Here is a 27939-nt window from a genome sequence, read left to right as displayed (position 1 = left end):
GACCAGGTTAGTGTGCACTGCGGTGTATGATTATTCTGTGCCGCAAAAAATTGCCCTTCAAAATGTACATCACAGGGTTGTTACAGTAGGCAGCTAGTTAGATATTAATAAAAAAGAAAGGAGCCAGACATCTAATTAAACAGATTAACTAGGAGGGGGCAGCTTCACGGACGCTCCAGGGAAGAGCCACTCCCTCTGCCAAATAGACTCTAATCCCTGAGTAGGCAGGAAAGATTTTGCCAATCTCCCCAGGGAACAAGGGCTCCCCCAGATTAATGAGGGGAGGGATGAGCAGTGAGGGGGAAATTCCTCTGCTGAGTCACGTGCAGTAGGAGCCAACCTGGCCCAGGGGGAGTCCTTTTACCAGGAGGCATGCACAGTAGGAGCAAAGAGGTGACTATAAAGGTGAGGAGAGAAACCTGGGAAAAGGGCAGGAAACCCCAGAAAATCCAGGAAAGAGATTGGGGGGGGGGAGGGAGGTACCAGAATAGCCCTGGGAGGATCCAGGAAAGCGAATGGATAGTTTGACAGAAAGCCTGCTCTTGCCTAAGCCTAAGGAAATACAATCAAAGCTTAACAAAGGCCTGTCTTGGTAGCACCCTTGTTCGGCTCGCTCCCTTCAGCAGCGGCGCAGGCTGAAGCGCAGCACTGATCCGGGCTGGATGGGAACAGAGATGGTGCTGGGCTACGGGAGCTTTGGATGCTGGGCTAATGGCACGGCAGCTCTGGGTGCTGGCCCTTCTCCTGGGCTTGGAGGGGACAAGTTCGGCCTGTGGCCTCAGAGGCTGGACTTCTTCCACAGCCAGATGGAGCTGAGCCATCTGGTAACGAATGAGACATCACCTAAATAAACCCTTCCTTTGTTTTTTGCTCCAAAAGATCTTGCCACTATACTTCAAATCCTCCTATGTTTGTATCCCTGAACTGCATTCTCTGTAGTACCACAGAAGAATCCTGTTTCCTCTGGCAACCAAGAGGTACCGAGTCCTTAATCTAGGACTCTGTAAAGTTAGTCCCTCCCTCTATCACCTGGTTCTTACCTCTCATCAGACCTTTAGCTGATAAAATTCTCCTGCTCACTTTTGGACCATGCCTTTTTAACCTTCCTGTCAAATTTGTCACCTCTAGGATACAGCAAGAATACCACCTTGTCCAGCAGCGCCACCCTCTAGGCACCACACACGCTGTCTTCCAAGGACAGTAACAGTGGATACCATGAAGGGACTAGGAAGCGTTGTGGTTTGTGCTAAGAGAGCTGGGACCTTGCCTCTCTTGTGCTGAGTTATTCTCTTTACTGGTCTCTTTTCCCTCTCTGCTGCCTGTGTGTGCTCTCGGGCTCCTTGGCTCTTCCTCAACCCTCCCAAATCGCTGCCTGCCCATTCCAGCTCCAGATCGGGAGCTTCCCTCCTTCCCTCTGCTCCCTCCCCTTAGTCCCAAGGGCCAGACAGCGGTCCATGGCCCCTTGGCCCACCTCTGAGCAGCCTGGTTCCCACTGTGATGGGGGCCACCAGTCAGAGCAGCCACCCATGTCCCCTGTCCCTGCTGCAACCACTGGTGCTCGTTTGCACCCCAGGGGCCATGCAGGCCCAGAGTGCTGAGTTCCCTGAGCTGTGCAGTTAAACATGGGAAATCCTGGCTGCAAGGCCAAAAATTCCCAGACCCTGGCCCTCAATGTTTCTGCAGGTATACAATAAATAGCCTTTACTTGCAAATACTTAGAGAAATGTGGAGGTTTACATTAAACCATTTGGGAAAATAATTTTAAAAGAACCTCCACAAGAGAAAACTAATCTTGAGACTGACTGAACATTTGTTAATCTTTTCCACAACCACTGTGCCCTCTAGTGCCCAGGGGTATCCAGCAATTTATGATCTTCTTAGAGTCGTAGGACAAGCTTTCTGCCCAAGGCAAGGAACCCCTCCCACAAACAGACATACGGGGTGGAACCTCTGGTAAGGTCATATAAGGCTGGAGGCTATCAAGCAGGGATGTCTTGCTTGAGGAAAGGGGACATACTTACCGTCTGGGTGGAGTTAATGCCACCTGACTAAGCAGGGTGAATCCAACCACTAGGCAGTGCCTGATCACCACTGTGACTGCTGGTAAGGCTGCCCTCAGAAGATGGCAACCTTATATCCTTATATCTTCTTATATCCACACTCGGACATATACTATATTACAATCTTCGGGAAGGCCTTTACCCCTGTCAGAAGAGGGGCAAGACACCAATCTTGGGACACTAAGGCCAGAAACAGGGTTCCGCATCATCCTGGGTTTTGCTTGTGCTACATAGGGCTAGGGAGCACTGCGGATGCTCACGCCTCCCTTAGCTACCCAAGCACTTCCTCTTTTATAAAGAAGGAAATCTCCCTCCCCGAAGACAATGGGCAATACAGCCTCTATCCACAGTGCTTCAAGGGGCCCCTTGTGGGGTGCGTGCTCAAAATTTGACCCTGAGTCCCTAATCTTCTTTTGCAACAAGGCCTAGAACCAATATAAAGTGGGCAATGAAGAGATTTGGCCAATTAATGACATCATTACTTTTAATACTATCTTGCAGCTAGATCTGTTTTATGGGTCCCAGGGAAAGGGACAGAGGTTATAGATAATTGGCTTTGTGAAAACAAAGTTCTTCTAGGAGGAATTTGTATTTTTTCCCTATACCTCTAAGATGCAAATACCTAGTCTTCTTCAAGAACTCTCATTGGGACCATCTTTTAGAATGCATATTTCTGAGAAGTCAGTCCGAAACGTTGATTGGTAGACAGGTCTTAAGTTCACCTGCTTTTGGCTTTTTATTTTAGAGAAGCTAGAAAATAAATTTGGAGCTGTTAATAAATGTCTTATACCTCATTAGATTCATGTCTCTTAGAAGTAAGTGCATTTGCCAATAGAAGAGCCTATGTTTCTAGAAGTTTGAAATGTATTTGTCAATCTAAATAATGGTAATTGCTTACTTTTTAACCGTCTAATACAGAGTTGGAGCTGGTTCTTTTCCACTCTGTTAACAGGACAAGGATTTTCCTTTTGCTTTATATTTTTCTCCCTACCTGATCCTTCCAGAACTTAGCAGCTCTTACTGAATGAGTATTCTTATTTTCATGGCAATATATTTGTTTGCATGAATTCAATAGGAATCTGGTTTTTTAAATAATGGGACACATAAAACCAGTTTCCAATTGCAGTTGTATCAACCAGAACTTTGACTGAAATGTCATGTCTAAAAGAGGCATGCTTGAACTCTGGATGTCACCAGAAAGCTTTAAGGAATTAAGATTGACTTCGAAAGCCGATAAAAGCCCCTTTTGTACTTTGCTTGTTAATACGATTCATGGCAGTCTTTCTAGGTAAGGAATGAAGGTTGCTTTCCTGGGAGATGGCAAAGAAAACACCTCAAGACATTTTGGGGGACCTCAAGAACTTGAGAAATTTATCCAGACCTACAGGTATTACAGGCAAAGTCTGATAGCAATTGTGTGGCTTGGCTTCTTCACCCTGAGAGGCTAATTAAAGCTCAATCTGGAGATTTCTTATGAGATTCCAGCAAAGCAGATTTAAAAGAGCCTGTTGCTATTCTTGTGTTTATCTATGCAAATAATCAGGCTGAGTTAAGACTGGACTTAATGTACTAAATAAATTGATCTTAATTTGGCTCTTTAATAAAAATGAGGATGATTTCAGGGGAAGAAATTGTGTTTCAATAGAAATCAAAATGCCCAGTTGTGGATATTAGACTCTAAGTTAATTGTCTTCAAAGTTTAATTTGCCACCTATAAACTGAACTGAATCCTGAATTCTTCTAGTTTTTTTCAACCCTCCAAACTGTTTCATTTTTTTCCCATCCTTTGACTTGGGATTATTGAGAACTAAAATATTTTTTTCCTAAGGCAATGTACGCCATACAGAATTAACCAAACCAAAGTCCTTCTAGGAGGAGTTTGTATTTCTAAGCACCTGATGACATCACCAGAGATGTTCAACTGCAGACAAGGAGGATGTCACAGGCTGTAACTGCTTGCTTTCATTCTAACAAGTCTTGCATTTAAAAATCTTCCTGGATGTCTGCCATACAGACTCAGAAACTGGTTTATAACTTGCTCTGATCATTAAGCTTTGTTTTTTCTTCTGTGTTCATAGACATGTCCCTTATTAGAAACCTGGTCGTGGATGAGACCTTGGGCATGGTGTACCTGGAGGCAGTCCTTTGTTTTCACTCCAATAAATCTTGCTACTACACCTCAAATCCTCCTATGGGTGTATCCTTGAAATGCATTTCCTGTAATACTGTGGAAGAATCCTATTTCCCCTGGCAACAGTGCTTTTTCTGTTCACCTAGAGTTTCATTTTTAACCTCATAATGTAATATGAGTAATAGTGATTTTTTTAGTTTTTTTCCTGTAGTTAATTTTACGTTATTGAATAAGAGAATTCTCTATGAATTTCCTAAGTTAAATTAATACCTGCTGTGAAATATGCTGAATTAAATGCACCTTGACTAAAACAAAACATAGTTAAATTTTTACCTCAGTAATTATAGGAAAGAAGAGTTTAAACGTTAAAAATAAAGTATGTGCACAATTTAACTATTTTACTAATATTTATCAGTACATTGTGCTAAATAATACCAAATTATTAGAGGAGAAAAATAAATTGCTCAAGCAAACATATTAATTAAATTAGGAAAAACCCAAATAACTGTGTCCAGTCTTCAAAAGTCCCCAAAATTCCTTCAATAAGAGGCTTTAGACCTCACAGTACACTTTAATTTTATCTAATATAATGGACTTCATATCACTATTATAAGAAACTATTCTCAGGGGAAGGACAGAATTAAATGTGAATCTTGGGGTGGAGTAAGTATCTATAAGGCCACTGCAGATCATTTACAAAAAAAATAATAAAAATTGCCTTGTGTATTATTATTCATTTAAACCAGATTCTTTCAATTAACCCAATCATGTCAAACCTATTGAGAAGCCTCCTTCTGCTTGCCTAACTCAGGTTAATGATGTTTGTTAAATGTTGTAGCTATAGTTATGTTATCAAAATTGTAGCAATTATTTTTCAAAAAGTGAGGAACTATTGTTTGGTGAGTTGAGAATGGAGCAGTGAGTGCAGGAAGGAAGCCAGTATAGATGAACAACTGCCTATCAGTCAACTATCAGTTAGGCAGTTGTTCATATATAGTTCCTAAAATGAACTTGAAGTATCTAAAAATGAACTTGAAATTAGTTTTGAACAGCACTAAGTTTTTAGTCACTCCAGCCTAACCATGATAATACTGACTGTGAAGAACAACATCAGAGATGAGTGCAAGACTAGCTCTTCTGTGAAAGAAAATCCCATGACCTACATTCTACAGCCTAGGTAATGGTGCCATCAAGCTTGATGAAGACTGAAATGATGATTAGAAGGCTACAAGGCATAAAGCTTGTCTCATTAAATCCTTTCTTTTCCTCCGCATCTAGCAGAACCCAGATAATTATCTTCCATTTCCTCCTGAACCCCTTTCACGTGAGCATACCATAGAAATATTTCTAAACATTAAAAAAAAAAAAGACTGATCAGTAGAGTGAAATCTTGCTTAAATTGTTTACAACTATTCCTGTAACTCATCAAAGCTCTGGTCATATCCTATGGAAGCAGATTTGAACTCAAGTCTGGATTTAAGTGGACTGGATTTAAATCACTTCTTAGCCTGAGATCCATGACATTAGTGCTCATCACCCCTGAAACACTCCAGACTAGCAACATTTCCAAGCATAGTAGCAAGAGTTTGTGAGCTGGTTAAATTGGAGACAATGACCTTTATATGAATATCTGTATAGATAGTGGGGAATATTTTTAATAAAATTTGACACTTTTTAATATATTGTGATATTTTGAAAGCAATATGTATGCAATTGTAATGACATTTTCTGTTCCTTAAGCTTATTAAAATGAGATCTTACCTGTACACTATATAATATTCAATAAGCCTGTCCCTGTTATTTCTCTGGCATTTAAAAATAACTTGTGAAGTACAGACAGTTTATAATATAAGCTGTAATCAATGGAATGTGCTTTCAACTAAGGGTTTTTTGATAAATGAGTAATAGGTCCAAATACTTGCCCTGTTTCCTGAGGTATCTCTTTATTAAGAGTATAATATGGTTTTGAATTACATGAATGAAATGAATTTAAACTGGTAGTGGTTAATGAAAAATAACAAGTGTACAAAGATAAGTGTAATGTAAAAGAAAAAATGACATTCACTTCCAAAGATGATAGAGTTAAAACAGAATGAAATAGAAATTTAAATAGAAAATGCATTCCCTTACATAGAGAGAAACTCTTTAAAAATGAGTGTCATCAGAAATAATCACTCATAAATCATCTGATAAATTATGAGTTACTTTACATATAAGCAAATAATTTAAAACACTAGAAATGTAGTAAAAAGTTATCATCAAATGTCACCAAATACAAAATTATTTATTCAAAGTTTGACTGAAGGTTATTGGGCATAAAGAAATTAGTTAGACCCAGAAAATAAATCCTTATGGATAAAATATTCAAGAAAGACACACTATTCCCAGCTCCTGTAGGTTTACACAGGTATTAATGTCAAGAGCTTTGACATGCAGAAGACCTGTGCTGGTTTTGCCTACTGTGATATCTGACACTTGAGTACTTCCTCTGCAAAATGGAGATTTTGTAATAACAATACCCACCTCATAGGATTGATGTAAGGTTAAATTAGATAGTTAAACTTCATTTGAAAGGTAAGATTTAAAACATTATTATTGTTGAATTTGGCATCTGTTAAAAACAATTCAGTAAAATACTGATGATAAATTAATATAATCAATCCCACAAGTGACCTGTGGTGACCACTCAAAAGTCATTAGCCTGGTTTATATTCTATTACACATAAGAGAACCTAAATGAAATCACAGTTGACCTTTGAACAATACAGGAATTAGGGTGCTGACCTCCTACACAGTCAAAAACCCACATAAAATTTTTGACTCATCCCAAACTTAATTACTAATAGTCTGTTGACTGGAAGCCTTATAGATAACTTAGTCGATTAACACATATTTCATATGTCATATGTAATATATTCTGCATTCTTACAATAAAGTAAACCAGAGAAAAATAAGAAAGAGAACATACACTTATATTATTTATTGAACTATACGTAGATCTGAGCAATTCAAACCCATGTTGTTCAAGGGTCAATTGTGCTTTAAAATAAACTTCAATTCAAGTGCATCGTGAATTGGAGAAAACCTTGACTTTAATTATTCTGACTTGATGGTACTTTTACTGCTTCTGGATCATCCTATAAAACACTGTGGGACATGTAACAATATGTTAATCATACAATTTCTCACTATTTAATTAAACCATTTATAATCATCCCAGGAAATTTGGAAAGCCAATGGACACAATGATACACTGAAAACTAGCAACTTTATGTTTGTTTTAATATCGACCAATTTTCTGGGCAGCTCTCCTCTAATTTCTATAAGAAAGTATCTTGCTCATTGACTATTTTCATTGTTTACTGTCTTCCCCATTGTATGCTTCAGAAACGGGGCCCTTGTTATTGCATTCCTGTCTCTCATCCCTGTTACTCCTCAGCCAGTAGTGGGACATGGCAGACACACAATAAATACTTGTCAAATTAACGAAAAAAATTGGAAAAATTAGTATTGGTGCTGGAAAACACTGACTAGAGGTTCTGCTAGTCATGATTCAAAGATTATATATTATACCTTTAAAAAGCACCCAGAATAAGGATTTTGAATGGTCTGTGCTAATCAGTTAAGGATGTCCTCAATTATAACAAAACTTTTTTTTGTATCTAATGTAAGTCTTCCCTTTTTTCCTCTGTGGTGCAGGAGTTAGTAAATTGTGTGACCCCTGCTTTGAGTCTAATCTAAGAATCTCTACAATGTCAATAACATATCCAGCCCCAGCAGGCATATAAGAAAGATGCCTACTTTCTTCAAAGTTGTGAAGAGAGATGGCAAATACTGAAATGTTAAAATCCATAGGCTTCTCAGATTCACATATATATCAGACATCACTTAGTAAATGTAATAATTGCAGCCAAATATTTACAAGTGCAAAGTCAATGAGTTGTCACTAAAGAACTTGTTTTTACCTCCCACCAAACGAGTATCCCTTATAGTCTTTCAGAAGACATGAACATATTTGAGGTGTCACAAACAACAGTTCAAATGTTTTATCGTACTAGATCCAGAGACACAGAAGCATGAAACAGACTGAGGGATCTCACAGGAAAGGTGGGGATGGAGGATGGGTGGGGAGAGATTAATCAAAGAACTTATATGTTTATAAGCTAACCCATGGACACAGACATTGGTATGGGGAAGGCCTGAGGGGAGGATGGATGTGAAGTGGATGGGATCAATGGGAGGGAAAGGAGGAACATCTGGAATACTCTCAACAATAAAGAATTTTTTTTTTTAATTTGGAGAACCTCACTGCATTTAAGATTTTCCAGTTAATTGGACCTATTCCAATTAGAGTTAAGAAAAAAACAAATATATTGTAAGAGAAAGTCCAAAGCAAAGCTTCTTACTCGAAAAAACAAATTTAATCAAAGTCAAAAATCTTATCTGAATTAGAATTTGTAGTTTTTTCTGGTTTATACTAAATCTGTTTGATGATTTAGGGTAAACTTCAGATGACTCAAATGCTCTCAGAAAGTTTGGGGGAAATGTTAATTGACTTTAAGTCTGATAACTAATTAAAGAATAATTTGAAATAACAACTAACTATGGGGATTGAAGCAACCCCTCCAGAGTGATCCCAACTGCTATGGAAATAACGAGGCAGCAGCCCTCTGCTCCTCACTGTAAATGAACCTAATTCAGAGGCACTCTGATAAAAAGTAGGAGTGGATGAGAAAGGTGAGAGAGCAAACAAATTCGAGCTCCATTTTCCCAGGTCTGGCTCTTGTAGAATATATTAGTCACACAAAGTATAGAATTATCTTTAGAATACTTTCATTTCTTGTACCCAAATGAAGAATGAAGGAGCTCAGCTAAATCATGGAGCTTCTAGTCTTTCCAAGGTAGGTAGGAGGAAGAGAAGGGAGAAGGCAGGGATGAAGGGAAAGCAAGGAGGGAAAAGAGGAAGAAAAAGAACTATTATTTATTGAGTGATTCCTGTGTGTCCGAGCTACATTAAGGGTTTTTTCATACATTAACTGACTTAAACCTTACATCAACCAAATAAGGTTATTAGTATTCCAATATTATTTATGAAAAAACTAAGGCACAGAGAGGTTAGGTGATTTTCTGGGATTGAACAGTTACCGAGCAGCAACGCTGTGATGTGAAGTTGAGTAGAGCCTACTAAATGCCTCCAGTCTTTTAAGCATTACTCCAAACTGCTTCCAATAATAACAGAAAATAACAGTGCAGACTTCTAGAAAATGCTCTAAGCAGTGTTCCTACCCATGTCCTCTAAACATCGTTTCCCGAATGTGATAAAATTCAGTAATTTTACCCCATTTATTATTTGCCTTACAGAGATTCAAATGAAGGCAGAAATTTGTCAGTTGCAAAAAGATAGGTTACAAAATATAGATTTAATAACTACTCATGATGATGATGATGAAAATGATATATTAGAAAATATAATGTATAATAAAATAAATGTTTAATAATTTGTATTAAACTAAAAACTAAACATTTGTTTAGGAGACAATCTTATTTCTACTATAATATGTTTGGTCAGAAGCAGAAGTTGGTCACATGATAGAATATTAGGTGAATAAAGAGTAGGGATGGGATGAGGCCACGTGTGTGTGTCTAAGACATTCAGAACCAGCCCCCCATAATTAATTGAATCAAGCATATGAACCTGTATCTACACATTCATTATTAATCTGGTTTTGCTCATAAGTGTAAATTGGCTTATTTGATAATAATTTAAATAGAAAAAAGCAACAAACTAGTCAAAAGCAAATGACCTGACAATCCTACTGGAAATGGACAAATTGATGTTTCAAGTATATGACTTGACTATTGTATAATAACTACGATAAACCATAACAGAATGCCTTCTAAGCTTTGATAATTAGAAAAACAGAAAGCAGGTGTTGAAGTTCTGCTTTACTTAGCAAAATTAATCAAACGAGGCCTCACTTAAGAAGGAATTTGTTCAATAAACTTACCTGACATAACCTGATTTTCCACATCTGGGTCGATTTTACCGTCCTACCCTTTTCCACTTATGAAAAAAATTAACTCAGTATAAATGACTGTATAATTGACTTGCCTCCAAAGCTTACATATTCACCCCTTAAAAAAAAGCAATATGTATAATTATGAAGGGACTTACATATTTGGTTTCTCGACCAGCTGATCTCGGAACAGTTGTAGGCGTCTGTATTAAAAATATATAAAATTATAATATTGAAGTAAGCAATAAAACACTAAAAGATTTAACTTCTAAGATAAGTGTTCACTTATTTTTTTTCTTATTAAAACTTTCCAATCATTACTCCCTCTTTTCTATACAAAATCCTCCGTTCCTTTGAAAATCATTTCATTAAACTAAATCATTTTATTATTCTTTTCATTGATGTGAGCTATCGGCTTTCTGGTAAATTTTCCCTTATTTATTAATGATATTTATTCATGAATCATAACAGGTCTTTACATAATTTTTAGCTACCTCAAAATTCACACAGAGCCCGGCTGGGCGTGGCTCAGCGGTTGAACGTTGACCTAGGATCCAGGCGATCGGGGTTCGATTCCCGGTCAGGGCACATGCCCGGGTTGCGAGCTAGGCAGTGATAAATGACTCTCATCATTGATGTTTCTCTCTCTCTCTCTCTCTTTCTCTCTCCCTCTCCTTTCCTCTCTCTGAAATCAATAAAGATATATTTAAAAAAAAATTTCACATAGAAACCTGTTACTCTCAGTTCTTTAAGCTGTTCAACTCCAAAGGCATTCTCATCCACGCCATTTCAATCATTCATTTCCAGGACCATTCCTATACTTGGCCTTCACAAATAAAATGGGAAACCACTACAATTTCAATTTCTAACATCCTATCTCAGAATCCACCCCCAGCCACCATCTTCATTTCTCAAATATCCCTAATGCAACATTTCTTCAGCCTCACTGAGGCTTCAAAATCATCGACCATGACCAGCTCCATAGCGCTTCATTACCTCTTAGCTTACATATATTGCCCATTGTCAGTCACTTTATGCCTTCTTTCTCTTACCTTGCTCTCTCCTTGTGAATTCCCCCACCCCCCACCCCCCCCAAACACAAAACCTGGATGGACCTTATTATTCATTTTTTCTAAACTTGTACCCGAGAAACAAAATATTACTGGAAATTCTCTCAATCAGCTAATTGACTTCATTATAAATTAGTGATAACTTCAAATGGGCATTCAATATTCCCTGATAAGCCCCCATTTTCTCTCTTATAGGCTTATTTTCCCACTTTCTGAGATCAGTTGGCTATTTATCTATTCAACAACTATTATTATGTATTTATTGGATGCCAGGAACTGTTCTACACACTACAGACTTATCAGTGAACACAAGAGACAAAGATGTCCTGCCCTTGGGACTTTACACTTCAGCAGGAGAGAAAATAAACAATAAAATAATAAAGAAGTAAATTACATCATATGTTAGAAGGTAATAAACTCAACAAAAAAGAAGAGTAGAAATAATTTGAAGCCTAGGGTAGCACATTCTTTCAAAGGAAATCTTTGCTTCTGCCAAACACACACACACATACATATATGATCACCCAAATGTTAAGAAAGTCAAGAGTGCTGAGGGCTTACAATTTTAAATAGGATGGCCAATCTAGAGAAGGTGACATTTGAGCAAAGATTTGAAGGAGGTGAGAAAGTTGGCTATGTGGGTATCTAGATAAAAAGCATTCCACTAAGAAGGAACAAGTGCCAAGTTCTTATATGAATTTCCACCTTTGAGAATGGTGGCTAAGGAACTCAGAGTAATCTGGCCATAATAGATAATAACAAAGTCAAACGAAATATTGGAAAATATTTTATTAAAAACATCAGTGAGCTAATGAGAGTAAAGAATTTGGGGGTAAGATCAGGAGAAAAAGGGAACCTGAAGAGAGGAGACAGGCATTTGAGATCTGCTTTTGCCTCGGGGGTGTTTGCAAATACTGTTGAGTTGCTTGAAAAGCTGATCCAAACTTTTGACATTCTCAGAGGTGTAGCAAGATCAAAGTCAGAGTCTCCACTGGCAAGAATAGGTTATCCAGATCTCACATGGGTTTCAGCATGGCCTCAAAGCATTTAAAAATGATTGTTTAGAAAAAAATCACCTCAAAACCTTACCTTAAATTAAGGTAATCCTTTTTTGCTAGAGCTCCTGGTGTCTGACAGAAGCAAAGACTCTCTATAGGAAGATAAGACCACCTGAGGCCTCACATAACTTCTAGAGATAAATTTTCAAGTAGACTATCCAACACACAATTTGATTCAGAGAAACAAAGAGGTAAGACAATGTGACAACGAGCAGCCACAGGAAACAGAAAAGACCCACAAAGAATCCAGGAATTTGTTTTCTTAGAACAAGACTGAAAAAACACCATATTTAACCATACTGTTTGAGGTGAAAGTAAAGCTTGCAAAATTTTACAGGAAACTAGAAACTATAAAAACTGACAGGGTTGATTGAGAAAGAACTAACTGCTAAAGCAGGAGCATGGGACATCCAAGACCCAGCAAGGTAGCGAGCAGGACTGGAGAGAAGTGGGCAAAGGGGGAAGTTGGAGAACAGATCATGGACGTGTTAGAGAGCCAGGTCTCAGAAGCCCTCCTGGGGTCTTATAAGGACTTTGGCTTATATTCTGAGGGAACTATGTAGGCACTGCTGGTTTTAAGCACAGGAGGGTCATAATCTGACTTATTCATTAAAAGAATCCCTCTGTTTTATGTGTTTAGAATAAATTATAGTGAAGCAAGGGTATAGAAGAAAGGCTATGTACTATCCAGCTAAACACGAGGATGGCTCAGGGGCATATAACTTATGAAATAAGCATATTCTACATATATTTTGAATATACAGCAACAGCATCTCTAATACAAAAGAAATTAAATGTGAGAGAAAGAGAGACAAAAACTTAACACCCAAGTTTCTAGCCTTAAGCAAATGAAAAATTGTAGTCCACCCCACTATTGACCCAACTCCCCTCTCCCCTTCACAGCCCAACATTCCAAAGCAGCTGCATTTGTTTGTTTGTTTTACATAGTCTGTCTCTGCTTTCTCATTCATATTGCTTCTCATCACAAAGATAAGGGAAGCAAGAGGTAGTGTAAGGGAGTAAAATTTAGGGATGGTGAAAAAAAAGAACCTATAATTCAATTGTCCATCAACTGGTGAATAGTAAATGTATGGTACAACTATACAATGGCATGCTACTCAGCAATAACAAGAAATGAACCACTGATACATGCAAAAATATGAGTGAATCAACTCAGTTGCCTTCTACTAGGTATAAAAAGTCAGACTCAAGAGACTTCATACTTTATAATTCTATTTATATGACATTTGAAAAGGCAAATGTATAGAGACAGAGAAAAGATCAGTGGTTGCCCAGTACTTGAGTTGGAGAGAGAGATACACCACAAAGAAGCAGAAGGAACTTTTTTATATGATGGAAGTGTTTTGTATCTGCGATGTGAGGGTGGTTACATAGCTGTATGCTTTGTCAGAAGTCATGGAACTGTACACTGAAAGGGTAAATTTTACAGTGAGTAATTATACCTCAATAAGCCTAACTTGAAATAAAAGAACTTTATAAGCTACAAGAAAGAACTTTGCATGGGCATCAAAGATCAAAATAGACACTGAACAAATACTTGAGCCGGACTATCAGATCAAGAAACACTCTTGAAGGAATCAGGAAGCAATAAATAGAAAAAAATTTATAAAGATTAAGAGATATGGAGTACAGAAGCAAAAGTGACAACCGCGGTATTTTAAGAGTCCCAAGCAGGAAAGAAACATCTGAAAAAATCACTCAAAATTATCCTGAATATAAAGGGAAGAAAAATTTAAAGGCTCTAAGTGAAAGATCAAAGAGAGTACCAATCCAGATACATAAGAGAATCAAATGCACACCTAGGCACATTATAAGAAAACTCAGTCACATCATAGATAAAGGTAAAAATACTAAAAGCTTACAGTACCACTCTGTAAATGGGGAGTAGCAGAGGAGTAAATATCATGCTGACAAATACTTTCAAATGGTGTTGAAGTAAAAGAACCTGGGGTAAAAAATGTTGAAGAGAGAGGATCTATAATTTTATGCCCAGTGAAATTATAATTTAAATGAATGCGCAAAGAAAAAGACATTTTCAGGGACAGAGGCCATACAATTGAATCAAAACAATCAGACTTTGTTGAATACAATTTTCAACAAGATTCCAAGGAAAAAAGTAAATCCACGATAAAGCTACAAATTTGTGAGAAATAAGGATCTAAATAAAGAAGAGGTTAATAAAAATATAACCGTAATGATTCAAATATATAAGTCCAAAATAAACGCTTCTCTAGGCTTAGCTTTCTCTTGCTCCTGGCAGCACCGCAATTATATTCTATTCAATTCTCTTCTCCTGTAGCTTCCATGATACCATACTGCTCTGATTTTTATACAATGGACTTTTTTTCTCCTCTGTAGGTGCCCACTCCACCTCCTTTATTGGATCTGCAATGTTTTGTTCCTTGGGGCTCTGTACAGGGAGCTCACAACATCCATGTGCTGGTCAACCCCAGATCTCTTCCACTGCCCTCCAGACACATAGGTTTAAGTCCTCCTCGAAACACACCTCAAGGTCATCCTGCCCAAAACAAACATCAACTCTCTTTCCTCTACCACACTGTGCCTCCTTCACTGTCAGCTTTGCTCAAGGAAGAGACCTGGAGCTCACCGGTGATTCTTCCCCCCTTCACACTCACATCCAAACCTGCAGCAAGTCTGAAATCTCTCTCTCATACCCACATGCGCCTCTCGCTGTGGACCGACCCTACCCAGGCCAACTTCATTGGCTGCCTCCCTGGCCTCAGGAGCCTCTTTGTAGCACCCATTGTGATCTTTTTCAATGGTTTCATATTATTTCCCCCATATTTTTATGTTTTCCAGTTTTCCTTGGAACTCAAACTTCATGCCATGGCATATACTGATCTTCACTGTCCTTAGCCCACTTCTCAATCTCATGCTCCATGGTTCACCCCAGCTCACCATGCTGCAGACACACCTGTCACCATCTTCACACACACTAAGCACTCTCCTGACTCAGGAAATTTGCATGTGACTACTCCTCTGCCTGAAAGCTGTTCTCTCTCATCTTTCTCTGGTTGGTTTTTTTCCATCTTTGGTCTCAGCGTGAATTCTACTTTCTGATTATTACATTCAAAGTATGGCCCCTCTAGGTTACTCTGCCTTGTTCACCATTATCTATCTCCCTAATGCCCCACAGTGCCAGGCCCATAGTAGTCACTAAATAAATATTTGTTGAATGAAATAATCGCCTTAATAACCATGACCTAGAATAATGTTTTTAAATACTATAAGCATTAAATATTTGTTAAATAAATCAATAATAATGATGATTATTCATATGTTATTATTTAAATCGTATCCCCATTACAGTTAATATAATATAGGGTATTTTTATATGTTAAACAAATAAAATAAGAAAAAATATATTTTAAGATTTACATAGTGGTTTTTGGCAAAGCAAACTGTTTAATATTTTTAGATTAAAGGACAAAGAATATACAACTAAATAGATAATAAACACAGAAACTACAATTACTCATTTGTAGGTCCTCTCTGCAAAAATATAATTTTTTAATACTGACAATTAATGGTTACTAGGCTTCAGAGTCATTATTAATGGATATTTGTCAATAATGTCCCAATTGATAATTGGGATTACTCTTCTAATTATAAGCAATTTCTACATTTCTACCTTATACATAGTATCTAATTTTTAAAAAGAACATGCGCAAGGTATACTAATTCCAAGAAAGAACATTAGGCTGAGAAACAAAACTAACAATTATCAATAAAGAAAAAACCACAATCATTTTAAAATTTGGATAAGTAGGTCTGTATTAAGCATTCAAACAAAAACTTGAGAAAATGTAGGATTTTATTCCAACAAATGAAAAAGGCTACATTATAAGAAGAAAATATTTAATTATGTAAATGCAACAATTAATGCTTTGGTAGGGTCCTAACAATCTAAAATATCCAGGCTCCTATCCCTCTGAGTCAAAGAACAATGAAATAGATTCTGTCAACCAAAAGAAAAAATATTCCAGAAATAATCTGTATTAAAGCTCTTAGACTAATGATGCTTTAGTCTACTTCATTTTCCACTTCTACAACTCTAAATGGCTGTGAATTACATAAGTATTGAAGATATGGTTGGGGATGAGATTAGGCAACAAATTCTACATGCAGTTACTTCCACAGAGCTTCTGAAAATGCCAGCATATAACACAGTATAATATATTGGTCTTCAAAGTGTTTTGAACTTGGCCCACAGTTAGAAACAGATTTTACTTAGCAACCCTGTACACACATACCCATGTAGTATATGTAAACAAACTGATGTAAATTTCAATAATACCTATACTGCTTAGAATAGAGTCTGGCATTTTACATTGTTACTATTCTATTTTTTAAATGCCATTTGCTGACCAAAAAAGTGCTGGTTGCTACCCACTAAATTAATTTCCCAATTCACTATTGGGCTTTGACATGCAGCTTAAAAATCATTGATATAGAAATTCTCATGGTTCAGTAAATTATATTAAGCATATACATACTTTGACAGTGTCCGAACTCAACAATTTCTGTAGGGAGCTTGAAGGAGAGCCAGAAGAATGCTGGAAAATAAAAGAGGACAAGCTTGTGATGCATCGTACTCAAGTAGAGGCCAATGAAGACAAGCAAGCAAATGTTTGAATTGCACATTCTAGTCTAAGGCATTACCATAGACAAGGAATCCTGTAAGACCTTATCAATGGTAGCACAGAGCTCTTCAGTTTGCTGCCTGAGCTGTGCAGGGAAACAAAACTGGAAGAATTGAAACCAGGTACTGAGTTAGCAATGAGTTTTGGGATTGAATTTCAAAAGCAGGGGTAATATGAAGTCATTACCTCCAGAGGTGGGTATAATGGGTTGTCCTTGGAGAGACTTTCGGTCTTGGCTGGCTCATCTAGTGCCTAGTGGTAAATGAAATAGTTCTTATGTGAGGCTTTTAGTCAAACATAAATGTCATAGAAAAGTATCTTCAAAGAAATCGCTGTATATCTCAATATTTCCCAGAAAAAAAATCTTTGGATAATTTGATGAGCTCTTCTCTGACATGGAAGCATTTTCCACATTTGTCCAGTTTCTCTCGTGGAATCAAAATCTCTATTAAAAGATGTTGGGATAAAGAAAGGAGGCTGTGCTTTTAACATACAAACTAGAACCTGGACATCTTATACATACAGAAGAGTCTTGCTCCCTTCAAAGAAGTGCCCTAATAGAAACTCCACACAGAAATAACAATGATGTAGCCATTTCTCAAAATTTTGCAAAAACCATTCTTGAGGAAATGCTTCAGGACCAATTTGCAAGAAACATGCACACTGAATAAAAATAATCTGACCTCATTTTTAATCATTTATATCTAAAAAGTTTTTAATCATTTATATCTAAAAAGTCTTGGCTACCTTATTCATCAGATTTGGCTTCAAATGACAGCTATTTTCAAAATGAAACGTACTTTTAGTTTGCTATGGTAGAGTTCAGATACACAACTCGTTCACTGCATTCACTCCATTGAGACTATGAGGTGAAACAGAAGCTGGGTGATTCCTCCCACCTGCTGCTTCTCCCTCCTCATGAGAGGTAACCATTCCCATCCATTTTGTGTTTATCAACAAACGTATGTCAATAATTTTTTTCATCATATTCATACATGTATACATCATTAAACATGCTATGAGGCTGTTATGCTCAATCCTTCTAATTTTGTGTAAGTATAATGTATGCTTTTGGTACTTGCTTTGTTTTTTGTTGTGGTTTTTTTTTTTAACCATTTGTCAAGTTATGATCTAGGCTATACATATATCCATCACCATTGAAAATTTCTTCCTACATTATCACTTTTCCCATGTATTTAATTGTTGTCATTCACTTACACATAGGATTCCACTGTATGCATATCCCACACACAAAAAAATGGATACTTTCTTCTGTTGCTGGATATTTAAGGTGTCTCCAATTTTCTCTATCATCCATGTACACATTTCTTTAGACACACATCTTTAGTTTTAAGATTAAAGGATCTGCACAATAGTGTAATCATGGAGAACTACCTATATCAGATATTCTCAAATTGGTCTTAAAAACAATTGAATAATTTATACTCATCATAACAATGAATGAGAGCTCTTGTTTTCACAGTTTAAAAAAATTGTTAACATCTTAAAATACATCAAATATCTCTCTTTGGTTTTAGATTTCATTTCCCTGATGATTTTTTGGTTTGGGCATCTTTCATATGTTCATTCCCCTCTCCTTTATTGACACTGTTTCATTTATCATTTGTATAGATGTGAGCTGTTCTATATTCTACTTTATTCTATGTATCAATAGCATACTTTCATAACATAAATTCATAGTGAGCCTTGCTTTGAGGGCAAGCAGCAGATTTCATTCTTTAAAAATGCCTTGTCTAATTCTTAGCCTTTTTCTCTTTTACTCTAATTCTACAATACATTTGTCAAGTTGGGACACCCTATCACCTTCACATAACTTAAGTATATTGCATCATAATTACCTTTCTAATTCTATCTCCAGCATGCTGGACCATTTGTCCTATTACAATAGGGAAAATATGGTATTTTATTTTTGTGGCTTCAGGAGAAAGCACATGATATATGCTCAATAAAAGTCTTTAGGATGGATTGAAAGGGTAAACTGACAAATTAATGAAGTTAAATTAATAAATAAATCATAGAAAAAATGTGATTTTAATACTCCTCAGTAAAACACTCTAGAGAAGTAGTTTAAACTCTAAATATTTTAACTAACAAATAAATAATTTCTTTTCCCATATTTGAATTGAATTTGTTTACCATCAAAGATCTGAGCATGTGGTCAGGGTTAATTTAATGACAGAATATTTGTTCACGTAAAATCAAATAAGGTTCATATCCTGATTTCTCTGTGGAAACTTATTATAGGCAAACACAACTCTCATTAGGCTATTTAAAATACTGAAATTTACTCAAAGAAAAAAAAAATTAAAACTATTCAGAACGATTTGAAAATTAAGGAAGATAACTAGTGGTAGGTCATTAATGTGCTGAAACTTTGAAATGGGGACAATACTAAGACTGCAGTAGAATTTGGAAGGGGGTTATTTTGAGCTTAAATAGCCTTGAAATTTACTAAAATTGATTTTTTATTGATGAGAAGTTTTCAAATGTATCATCTTGATCCACTCCTTCTGGCAGCCATAAAATGTAGTTTCTCTGAAGTACAAAAATGTTATTAAAATAAAATATATTAAATCTCTATTAACCGGAAATATGACTGTAGATTGCTTTTTCACAACTTAGCCAGCAGGACCGTATCAATGTTTCTTTATATTTATTAATTTTGAGTGAAGTTCTTTCCGAATATTCTCCAATAAAAGATTTTTATTAAAACATATTTTTTTCTATCAAATTGGACTATGGCCAAGTGAGTCATAATTGGGACATGCTATGAATTCTATTTTCAAAGATTCTTAACTAATATAAGTTATCAGAAATATTCTCATTAAAAGTAGTGCTATTTTGCTTGGAATGGCCATCTTTGGGTCCTCATTTTTGAAAAGAAATATAGTAAGTCTGATGTTTAAAAGAAAATAGTTTTTGAGCTCAATACTACATTATATTTAATAGCTAAGTATTACAAGCAAGCATTGTAAATCCAAGTCCTTATGGGAGTACATGCCAATAAACTGTAATAGGTGTTCCCCCAGCAAAGGGAATATCTCTGATGGAATTGCAAACAATTTTTCATCAGATATATTAAATCAGTCTAATGTACTCACTTTGGAAATAGGATTAAGGTCTAAAAATTATCTAAAGATAAAATGCTGTAGTTGCACTCTAAGTAGAGTTAGAAATTTAACTGCTTTCAAAGGAAGAATAATCTAAAGGGGTTTGTAAACTTTTTGTGATGCCTAGGCTATCTAATTGGATTGGATTTCAAAAAGTTCATGGGTGAGTTACTATATTTTAGTAAAGATCAAGTCAACCCCCCTCCCCCCAAACAATGATTCAGGATAAACCTAAATGCCCTTATACATTGCCAGACATTTGGTGAAATAAACCCTATGAGGGCTATAAAAGCTTTACTCTTTTTTAGTCATTAATACAAAACCATTTATAGGATTGAAGATATTCTTAGAAAATAACTCTCACTTAGGTTATCTAGTTGGCAATTCAGATCTGAATAGCATTCGAATCTGAAGAAAAGGGGGCACTGTAAACCAAAGGGGCTTCCAGATATATAAAAGCACAGCTTCTTTAAAGATCCAGGAATATTTATCATTAGACTGTTGTCTTATGATTGGTTTAAAAATATTAAGAACTAGGGAAATCTGCTTGGTGGTCTTGATCCCAAAGCCTTTGGAGAGTTAAATGTGTGTTCTCCCTACACAGGAGAAAAGGGAGTTTTGCTAACCGTTTCAGACAGTTCCGAATCCACCCATCAAGGCTCAGGGGCAGAAAGGCCCATACTTCTCCTTCATTTAATCGAGGGTATGAGAAGGGGGTTCTTATTTCCAGTCAGCAGCTCCTCCTCTGTCATTCACCTCATCTCTTTCAGTAGTTCAAGGAATGGGGCTGGTTTTGTAATTCCTTACTCAGGAAAGTCTTCTCAGAGCTAAATCATTTCCAATTTCCTTTCATTGTTCTTCATTTAAAAGCATGCTTTTGTTGTTCTAATTTAATTTGAATTTAAATATATTTTAGCAGGTAATGAAAAAAGTGTAATAGACAGGGATCCAAAATCATTGTCTCTTCCTCAGTCCTTCACTTTAGCTAGCTGGTGCCCCCGGCGTGTGAGGAGCCGGGAGCGGCTAGGGGGTAATCAGATCCCACTTGGACCCAACTCAGCCACATACCAGCCCTGCTGTTTTGGGGCATCTACGCGGCATCTGTGATCATCAAAACCTTCACAGAGCTGGGAGGACAGTAAAGCCTTCAGCTCAGTGTCTGATACACTACAGCAGTCTATATGGTAGCCATCGAGCCCTTATTCTCTAATTGTTAAAAGGTGCCAAGTCTAAAACCAACTTACTTCCTTTGTAGCAGAAGGTCCCTTATATCTTTTCCATGGAAGCAGAATTGATGAGGCTCATTCGACCCTAAAGGAAGATTCTTAATTGTCATCACCCCAACTGTCATACACTAGACCCCTTTATTTTTATAATCCTCTGAAACAAAAATTTGTCTTAAAAATCCCATGGAGTAAAATTGGAAATTTTAGAGACATACCCAACTATAAACTAAATTAATTTATTCAATAAGTATTTAGCAAAATTCTACTATATTCTCTCAAATAGTACATGGTAAAAAATAAAACAACCAATATGCATAATTAAATATGTTTTGCTAAGTGTTTTAATAGAGATATGTGCACAGTAGACAACCGCCTGAGGAGAACCAATTAGTATAGATTTGGGTCCTGGCAATTCTCCATTGCTAAAGAAATTGGGGACACATTCACTATTTATACTAATCTAAATTAAGAGACATCTCTCTAGTATGGGCCATATGCTAAGTTAGCAACCAGATTTTGTTAAATTTTTCAGACTTGCAGAGATCTTAAAATAGTCTCACCCAAAGACATATGTTTAATCAGATTGGAGTTTACCAACTCATGTCTTCAAAAATTAAACTGGCAACTTAGAATAAATTGATTTGACAGCTGATGAGATCTCAAATCTTTAAGTTTCTAATTTTTTTTTAGCAGTCTTCAAAATAGTTATTCTTTACCTTCCTCCCACTGAAAAAATATTAATTTTTATCCCAGAACTTTTGTTTAAATAATTAATCCTGCAATTTATATATGCTATTTATAAAATTGAGCTCCTCTAGAATTCTTTTTCAAACATACGTAGTTTATGAATTAAATCTATCTTTATAATGCCACTTGTCGGATAGTAATGCCTTTGTTGGAAGATAGTAGTAATCATAGCCTTGATTTTATACTGAGGAATACTTGTAAGAAAAAGAACAATGAATTCAAATTATTTTCAAGAAGAAAATTTATATTATTATGGAAAACATTAATTACTTGAGAGACAATAAAGATGCATATTATGTGATTTCATGAAAATATTCCCACCTTCATCTTTTCTTTCCTTAACACAAGTGCACAATAAAAATAATAATCCATGTATTTGGAATAATATGTGCTCTTCAGTTTAATTTTAACTTTTTATCCATTGCTATCAGACTCAGACGATAGAAAGAAAACTTAGTCAATACAAGAAACACATTTAACATTCTCTGAAAAGAATAGTAGACACATAGAGACTAAAAAATAATGTTCCTATCAAAATTATTTTCTCCACAGAGCTCAGCATATGGTTGAAATTATAGTAATGAGGTTGGTGGACAGGCACAAATGCAAAGTAGCCTGGTGACTTTGTTCCTGCTTTATAATCACTTGTGCTTCATCCTCACTTCAATCTGGGGGATGATTATTGGCAGCAGATTAAGCCAAAGGCCCTGAAGCAAACATGTTAAAAGACGACACTTACATTACCTCTTCCTATAAAGCCCTTGTTAAGAATTAGGCTAAAAATGCTTCCCTCCTAAATGTACATAGGGAAAAAAGATAGAAGACTGAATGAGCTATAAATTTCAGTTTTGATGCAGAAAATAAATTATAGAACAGAAGTACCAGAAACCTCATATTCCTTGCCAACAAAATGTACTCTTTTGAAAATTATGTGCTTCATCTAGGGATGATTAAATCTGAAACCAGCCCAGTGATTCAATGATGGCTTAATGTCTCATTGCAAGGGACACCTGTATTGAATTTGAAGAAAATCTTGCTTTTAAAAATAGTATTAGTTTTAAGTTCCTGACTAATTATACTATATGCTATAAAACAGAATGTTGTCTAAAATGTCAACCATAGGTTTAATCTGACTGGGTGAGAGAATTAATTGTTGAACTAAGACTTGAATTAAATGTTAGTTCTATCTTCAAGGCATTCTACAGCATAGACGCTAACAGAGTATTATAATGAAACTCCAGTGCTTGATGTTCTGTGTGATACTGAAGGGAACTCAAAAAAGTTTCTGTGATTTAAAATATTCCAAAATGTTAATGCTTTCCAAAATAGGTGAGTTTCTGATTATTACAGTCTTAATTTTCCCACTCAATTCAGAAATAAATTCCTGTGATTGAAACAGCATATGTTTCATTGTATAAACCAGCAATTTTCAAACTTTTCATCTCATGGCACACATAAACTAATTACTAAAATTCTGAGGCACACCAAAAATATTATATTTTTTGCTGATCTGACAAAAAAATAGGTATAATTTTGATTCATTCACACCAGATGGCTTTTGCTGTGTTGGCTGCTGTCATTTTTTTATTTGACAATCTAAGGGAAAAGAGGTCAGTGCTCCTGACTAAATAGTCAGGTATTGCATGTTTTAAACATTCTTGCAGCACACCTGTGTGCCTGTCATGACACGCCAGTTGAAAACTGCTGGCATAACCATTAAAAGAGCAGCATAATATTATTCAAGAAATATTAATGAAAATCGAAATAAACTCGCATAAAATCTTGGGATAGGGCTTTTGTTATTTAAAAAGTCTTACAAAGTAAAGTTTCTTCTTGAGGAACACATACCATGGGAAAGCCAGCAAAAAATATGTGGAATTATACAAAGGCTCTAAAAAAAACAAACATCAAGTCATATTGTGAAATCTTTGAGTAATTCAAATATTTATGGTCCCAAAACAATTTATCTTAACCAAGAGAAAATAACCCACATTACTGCTTGTATAATAATCAGTCCTCCCTGGAATAATATTTTAAATTAGGCATCATGATATTTGCATTTTGGTATACTAAAAATAAAAAGAAGAATTTTTCTAAAAAGCATGTTTATTCAAAATTGAAAACGTAAAACCTTTCCCATATGAAGTTATCATTAGATTAAATGTACAGTGATACCACCATAAACATTGATGAAATGGGTTTGTAATGAAATTGGAAATTAAATTAATGGTTCTCATTTTTAATGATGAATAGATTAAAATTTCTAAAACCCATTTAATTAGAAGAGAAGAGAGCTGGTAGACAGAAATTCTGGAACCAATAATGATATCCAGCTTTATCTTACAAAAATCTTTCAAGAAGAATTAACTGTTACCTTTCTAAATAAAGAGCTAATATAGTAGAAGCACACAGGTGCAGGAGAATACGCCAGGTTAGGTGAGACGGGTGAGATGCAAGGACACCATGACACAATAGGCCCCTATTCTCCTCCTTGCCTGGCTGCTTTGGGGGAGAGTATCTCCCCCTCTGTGAAGGCAGACACTAATGACCAGATTTCAGAAATGTCCATGTGAAATGGGCAGAGGGTCTGTGGTGAGGAAACGCTGCTACTAGGACTCAACATAATAACTGGCAATTAGAATAAGGGACAACTGGTGCACTCCTTGCATCCTTCTGAAGCCTCCTGAAATCAGTTTTAGGCTCCTCTTTTAATGAGTTATAAAAGGTAGAAATTTAGAAGAGAAGCTAGAGAAAAAGCTTCCAGTCTCTCTGCAGCCCAGTGACACCTCCCAAGCCCCAGTTCAAAGCATGTAGATACACAGAGCATAGATTCTTGACTACATGTAGATAATTTAGAATTAGTTATCAGAGATATACAATATAAGAAAGGCTTCCCACTAATGTTCACCTACATACTACTTAGCATTTCCCACTAACAATTCCTACTTTTTAGACAAGAGATCATATAAAGGTTTAATCCCCAGATTATACTAAAATAACAAGAATGTAGATTCATAAACCAGTGGTCAAAATACCACCTGGTTGGCAAACATTCACATTTGACAAATGATAATAACAGTATTTGAAGCACTAATTACACCAGAGAGGTGGAGGGGATGGGTTTAATGCACAAAAAGATAAATTGCCCAAATAAATATCATAAAAATAACATATGAAATGAATAATTTCATAGATTTGGTAATTGATTCACTTTGATTCTGATATGATCCTCCATTTGGCCTTCATTTGAGCATCTGTAATGTGCTTTTGAACAAGAGACTCTAACTTAATTTACCTACTGAAGCAGAATCCTATAATTTTATAATTAATGGCTCTTAATAGCAAAGCAAAAATGCTCTGGAGCCATGCAAAAGCATGGGTCATTGGAAGTGATCTCAGTCCTCCCTCTCATTTATGGAGGTAGGATCAGTAGCCAGCAGGAATGGAGGTTTAGCCCCTGATGGGATTTGAGGAGCTAAGCTAGATACTCAGCTAACATGTTTCTACACTGTGGAAGCCACTGTGAGTCACCAAGTTTTGACTAAGGTGGCTAGTTCCACATGTAACCCCATTTTACCTCTACTCTTTTGATCAATGCGAATAGAGGCGGAAGCTCTTTGAATATAACAATCACCTAAAATTCCAAAGGACAGGGATCTAGCCAAATCGAAACTAACTTTTCCAGGGCTAACTGACATGGGACTGGATACTCTAGGTTCATATCTAGCCTCTAGTGATAAATCGACAATGTCTTCCATTTTATTTACCAAGATGTTTTCATCACATCACCCAAAACTGAGAGTAGAATTTTATTTTAGTAAAGACAGACCTTGAAAACAGACACTTTAGAAAACATAACAAAAATGACATTAGAAACATAAAATTCACTCTGCTTTTGAGCCCACACTGACCTTCTGTTCCAGAAGCAATGTGTTGGTAGGGATTGCTGCAAAAGCCTTGTAGCTTGAACTGGTCTTGTACTGCTAGAGTGGGCAACCAGAAAGCAAGAGTGGAGATGAAAAGAGGGAAGAATATGTTGTAACTTAGACTAGTTCTACCAGGTTAAATGACAAGTTATGAAACGGAGAAAACAGTTATTATGCTTGAACAAGGCGTTTTTGACAGAAAAAAGTTAGCTCCCCATGTTAATATTTCATTAGAATGAGAAGCAAAGAACTATCAGTGGTAAAATAGCAGCCTGGGGAATTATAGGCAATGATATGATATATAGCTTCAGAACTTGAAAGTATCAATCTCCAGAAAGTTATATATAAATTTCTCACAGCAGTATTTCCTCGTAGGAGTACTGTACTATTCTTTACATTTGAGGGTTATCTTGTTTTGTTTTTTACTCTCGAAGGAAAGAGTTTCTTTTCTGTAGTGCCATAATTAATAAACATTATGCCAATAAATTATATTGAACTCTTGATACACTCTTACATCATTCATAAAAACTAAGATCAGAATACATAAAATTTAGTAGCATTTTTATAAGCAGCATATTCTGAATAGAAGTAATTTTTCAATTTAACTCCAAAACGGAAGAACTAGAAAGCTCTTGATCTTAAATTTCCTTTTTAAACCTCACCATCTCCTGTACTTTCTAATATAGTAACGTTAATGAACCAAATGATAAAATTCCTGAGTTTTAAGTACAACTCAGAGCAATATAGTTCCATTTTATGTAGTATTTGGGGGAGAAAGCTGAGCGTGAGGAAGTTGTAGAAATCGGGATAATATGCATAATCAAAAGCCCGGCTTTGATGCTGCTCTGGGTCCCAAGCTGCTTAACTAAATTCAAGGCTCCTGTCACTTCAGAAGCCTGTCTCAGGCGGCTTCCGCAGGGGCTCAGAGTCAGGGGGAATCTGCACACAGCTCCGAGCTGAATAAAGGGTCTACAGAAGAAGACAGGGCAATCAAACGAAAAAACATTCCTTGAGTTTTACAGGTATAACTGAAGTAACTTTCATTAAACTCGTCCAATGACAGTAAGAGAAAATCAATATTCCGGACCTGGCAGAAGTCTCAGGTCCCTTTCAAGCCCTAAGTCTCTATAATCATCTTGCACTGCTATGGTCTCCAGACAATACATATCTGGGTAAAGAAAAAATGAAATGTCATCTCTTCATGGGGAATAAGAGCTGACATTTATTACTGGAAAAATTATATACATTGCCTCATTTAATTTTTCAGAAGCCCTATAATTACAGAGTCATTAGGAAGAGGAGACAGGGTGAGGTCAGGTGTAGTCTAACCTAAGATTGAACAGCTCATAAAGAGTAGAAACAGGTTTGACAGCCAGGCTTGCCTGGATCCCATAACCATACTTTCTCTATAAGATAATATATTCTCCCAATAAATATCTAAAAACAAATAATACAGAATAAAATATATCCACTAATACTCCATGATGGTTTTACAAATATTTAACCGTAATAATAGTTGCAATAATAATAGCTAACGATCACTATGAGCAAGACACCATTCAAAAAGCTTTTTGTGTATTATCTCATTTCATTATTACAGCAAGCCTGTTAGGTAGATTCTATATTCTATCCATTTGATATATGGAAACTAAAGTGCAGTGATGTTAAACGGCTTATCTAAGGTCACTATCTTGGAAGCCATAGCTGGGATCCGGATGTAAGCATTCCAGCTCAACAACAGGGCACTTACCTACCCTATTCCCTTGCCTAGCATTTCAGGAAGCATAATCATTTATGTTTGTCCTCCTGTCTTCATCTGCTCTAAAGACTATACCTGGAGCCCAGCCGGGTGTGGCTCAGTGGTTGAGCATCGACCTAGGATCCAGGG

The 27939-nt window shown here is 36.3% G+C and overlaps 1 protein-coding gene across 1 annotated transcript in view; it reads right to left on the bottom strand.

The window, feature by feature from the left end:
* MLIP (muscular LMNA interacting protein) overlaps positions 1-27939 on the bottom strand; it is a 203948-nt gene that overhangs the window by 50782 nt on the left and 125227 nt on the right. The window contains exons 5-9 of the mRNA XM_016198059.2: positions 26037-26108; positions 17208-17273; positions 17041-17124; positions 16875-16934; positions 10367-10411 (exon numbers count right to left, since the gene is read on the bottom strand). Of these exons, the coding sequence (XP_016053545.2) occupies positions 10367-10411; positions 16875-16934; positions 17041-17124; positions 17208-17273; positions 26037-26108 (327 nt within the window). The remainder of the gene's footprint in view (positions 1-10366; positions 10412-16874; positions 16935-17040; positions 17125-17207; positions 17274-26036; positions 26109-27939) is intronic.

This window comes from Miniopterus natalensis, chromosome 5 (genome assembly GCF_054644295.1).
Source record: "Miniopterus natalensis isolate mMinNat1 chromosome 5, mMinNat1.hap1, whole genome shotgun sequence".
NCBI classification, from domain to species: Eukaryota; Metazoa; Chordata; class Mammalia; order Chiroptera; family Miniopteridae; genus Miniopterus; species Miniopterus natalensis.
Note: the sequence above shows the minus strand (reverse complement) of the source record. Positions and strands in the feature narration are given on the sequence as shown.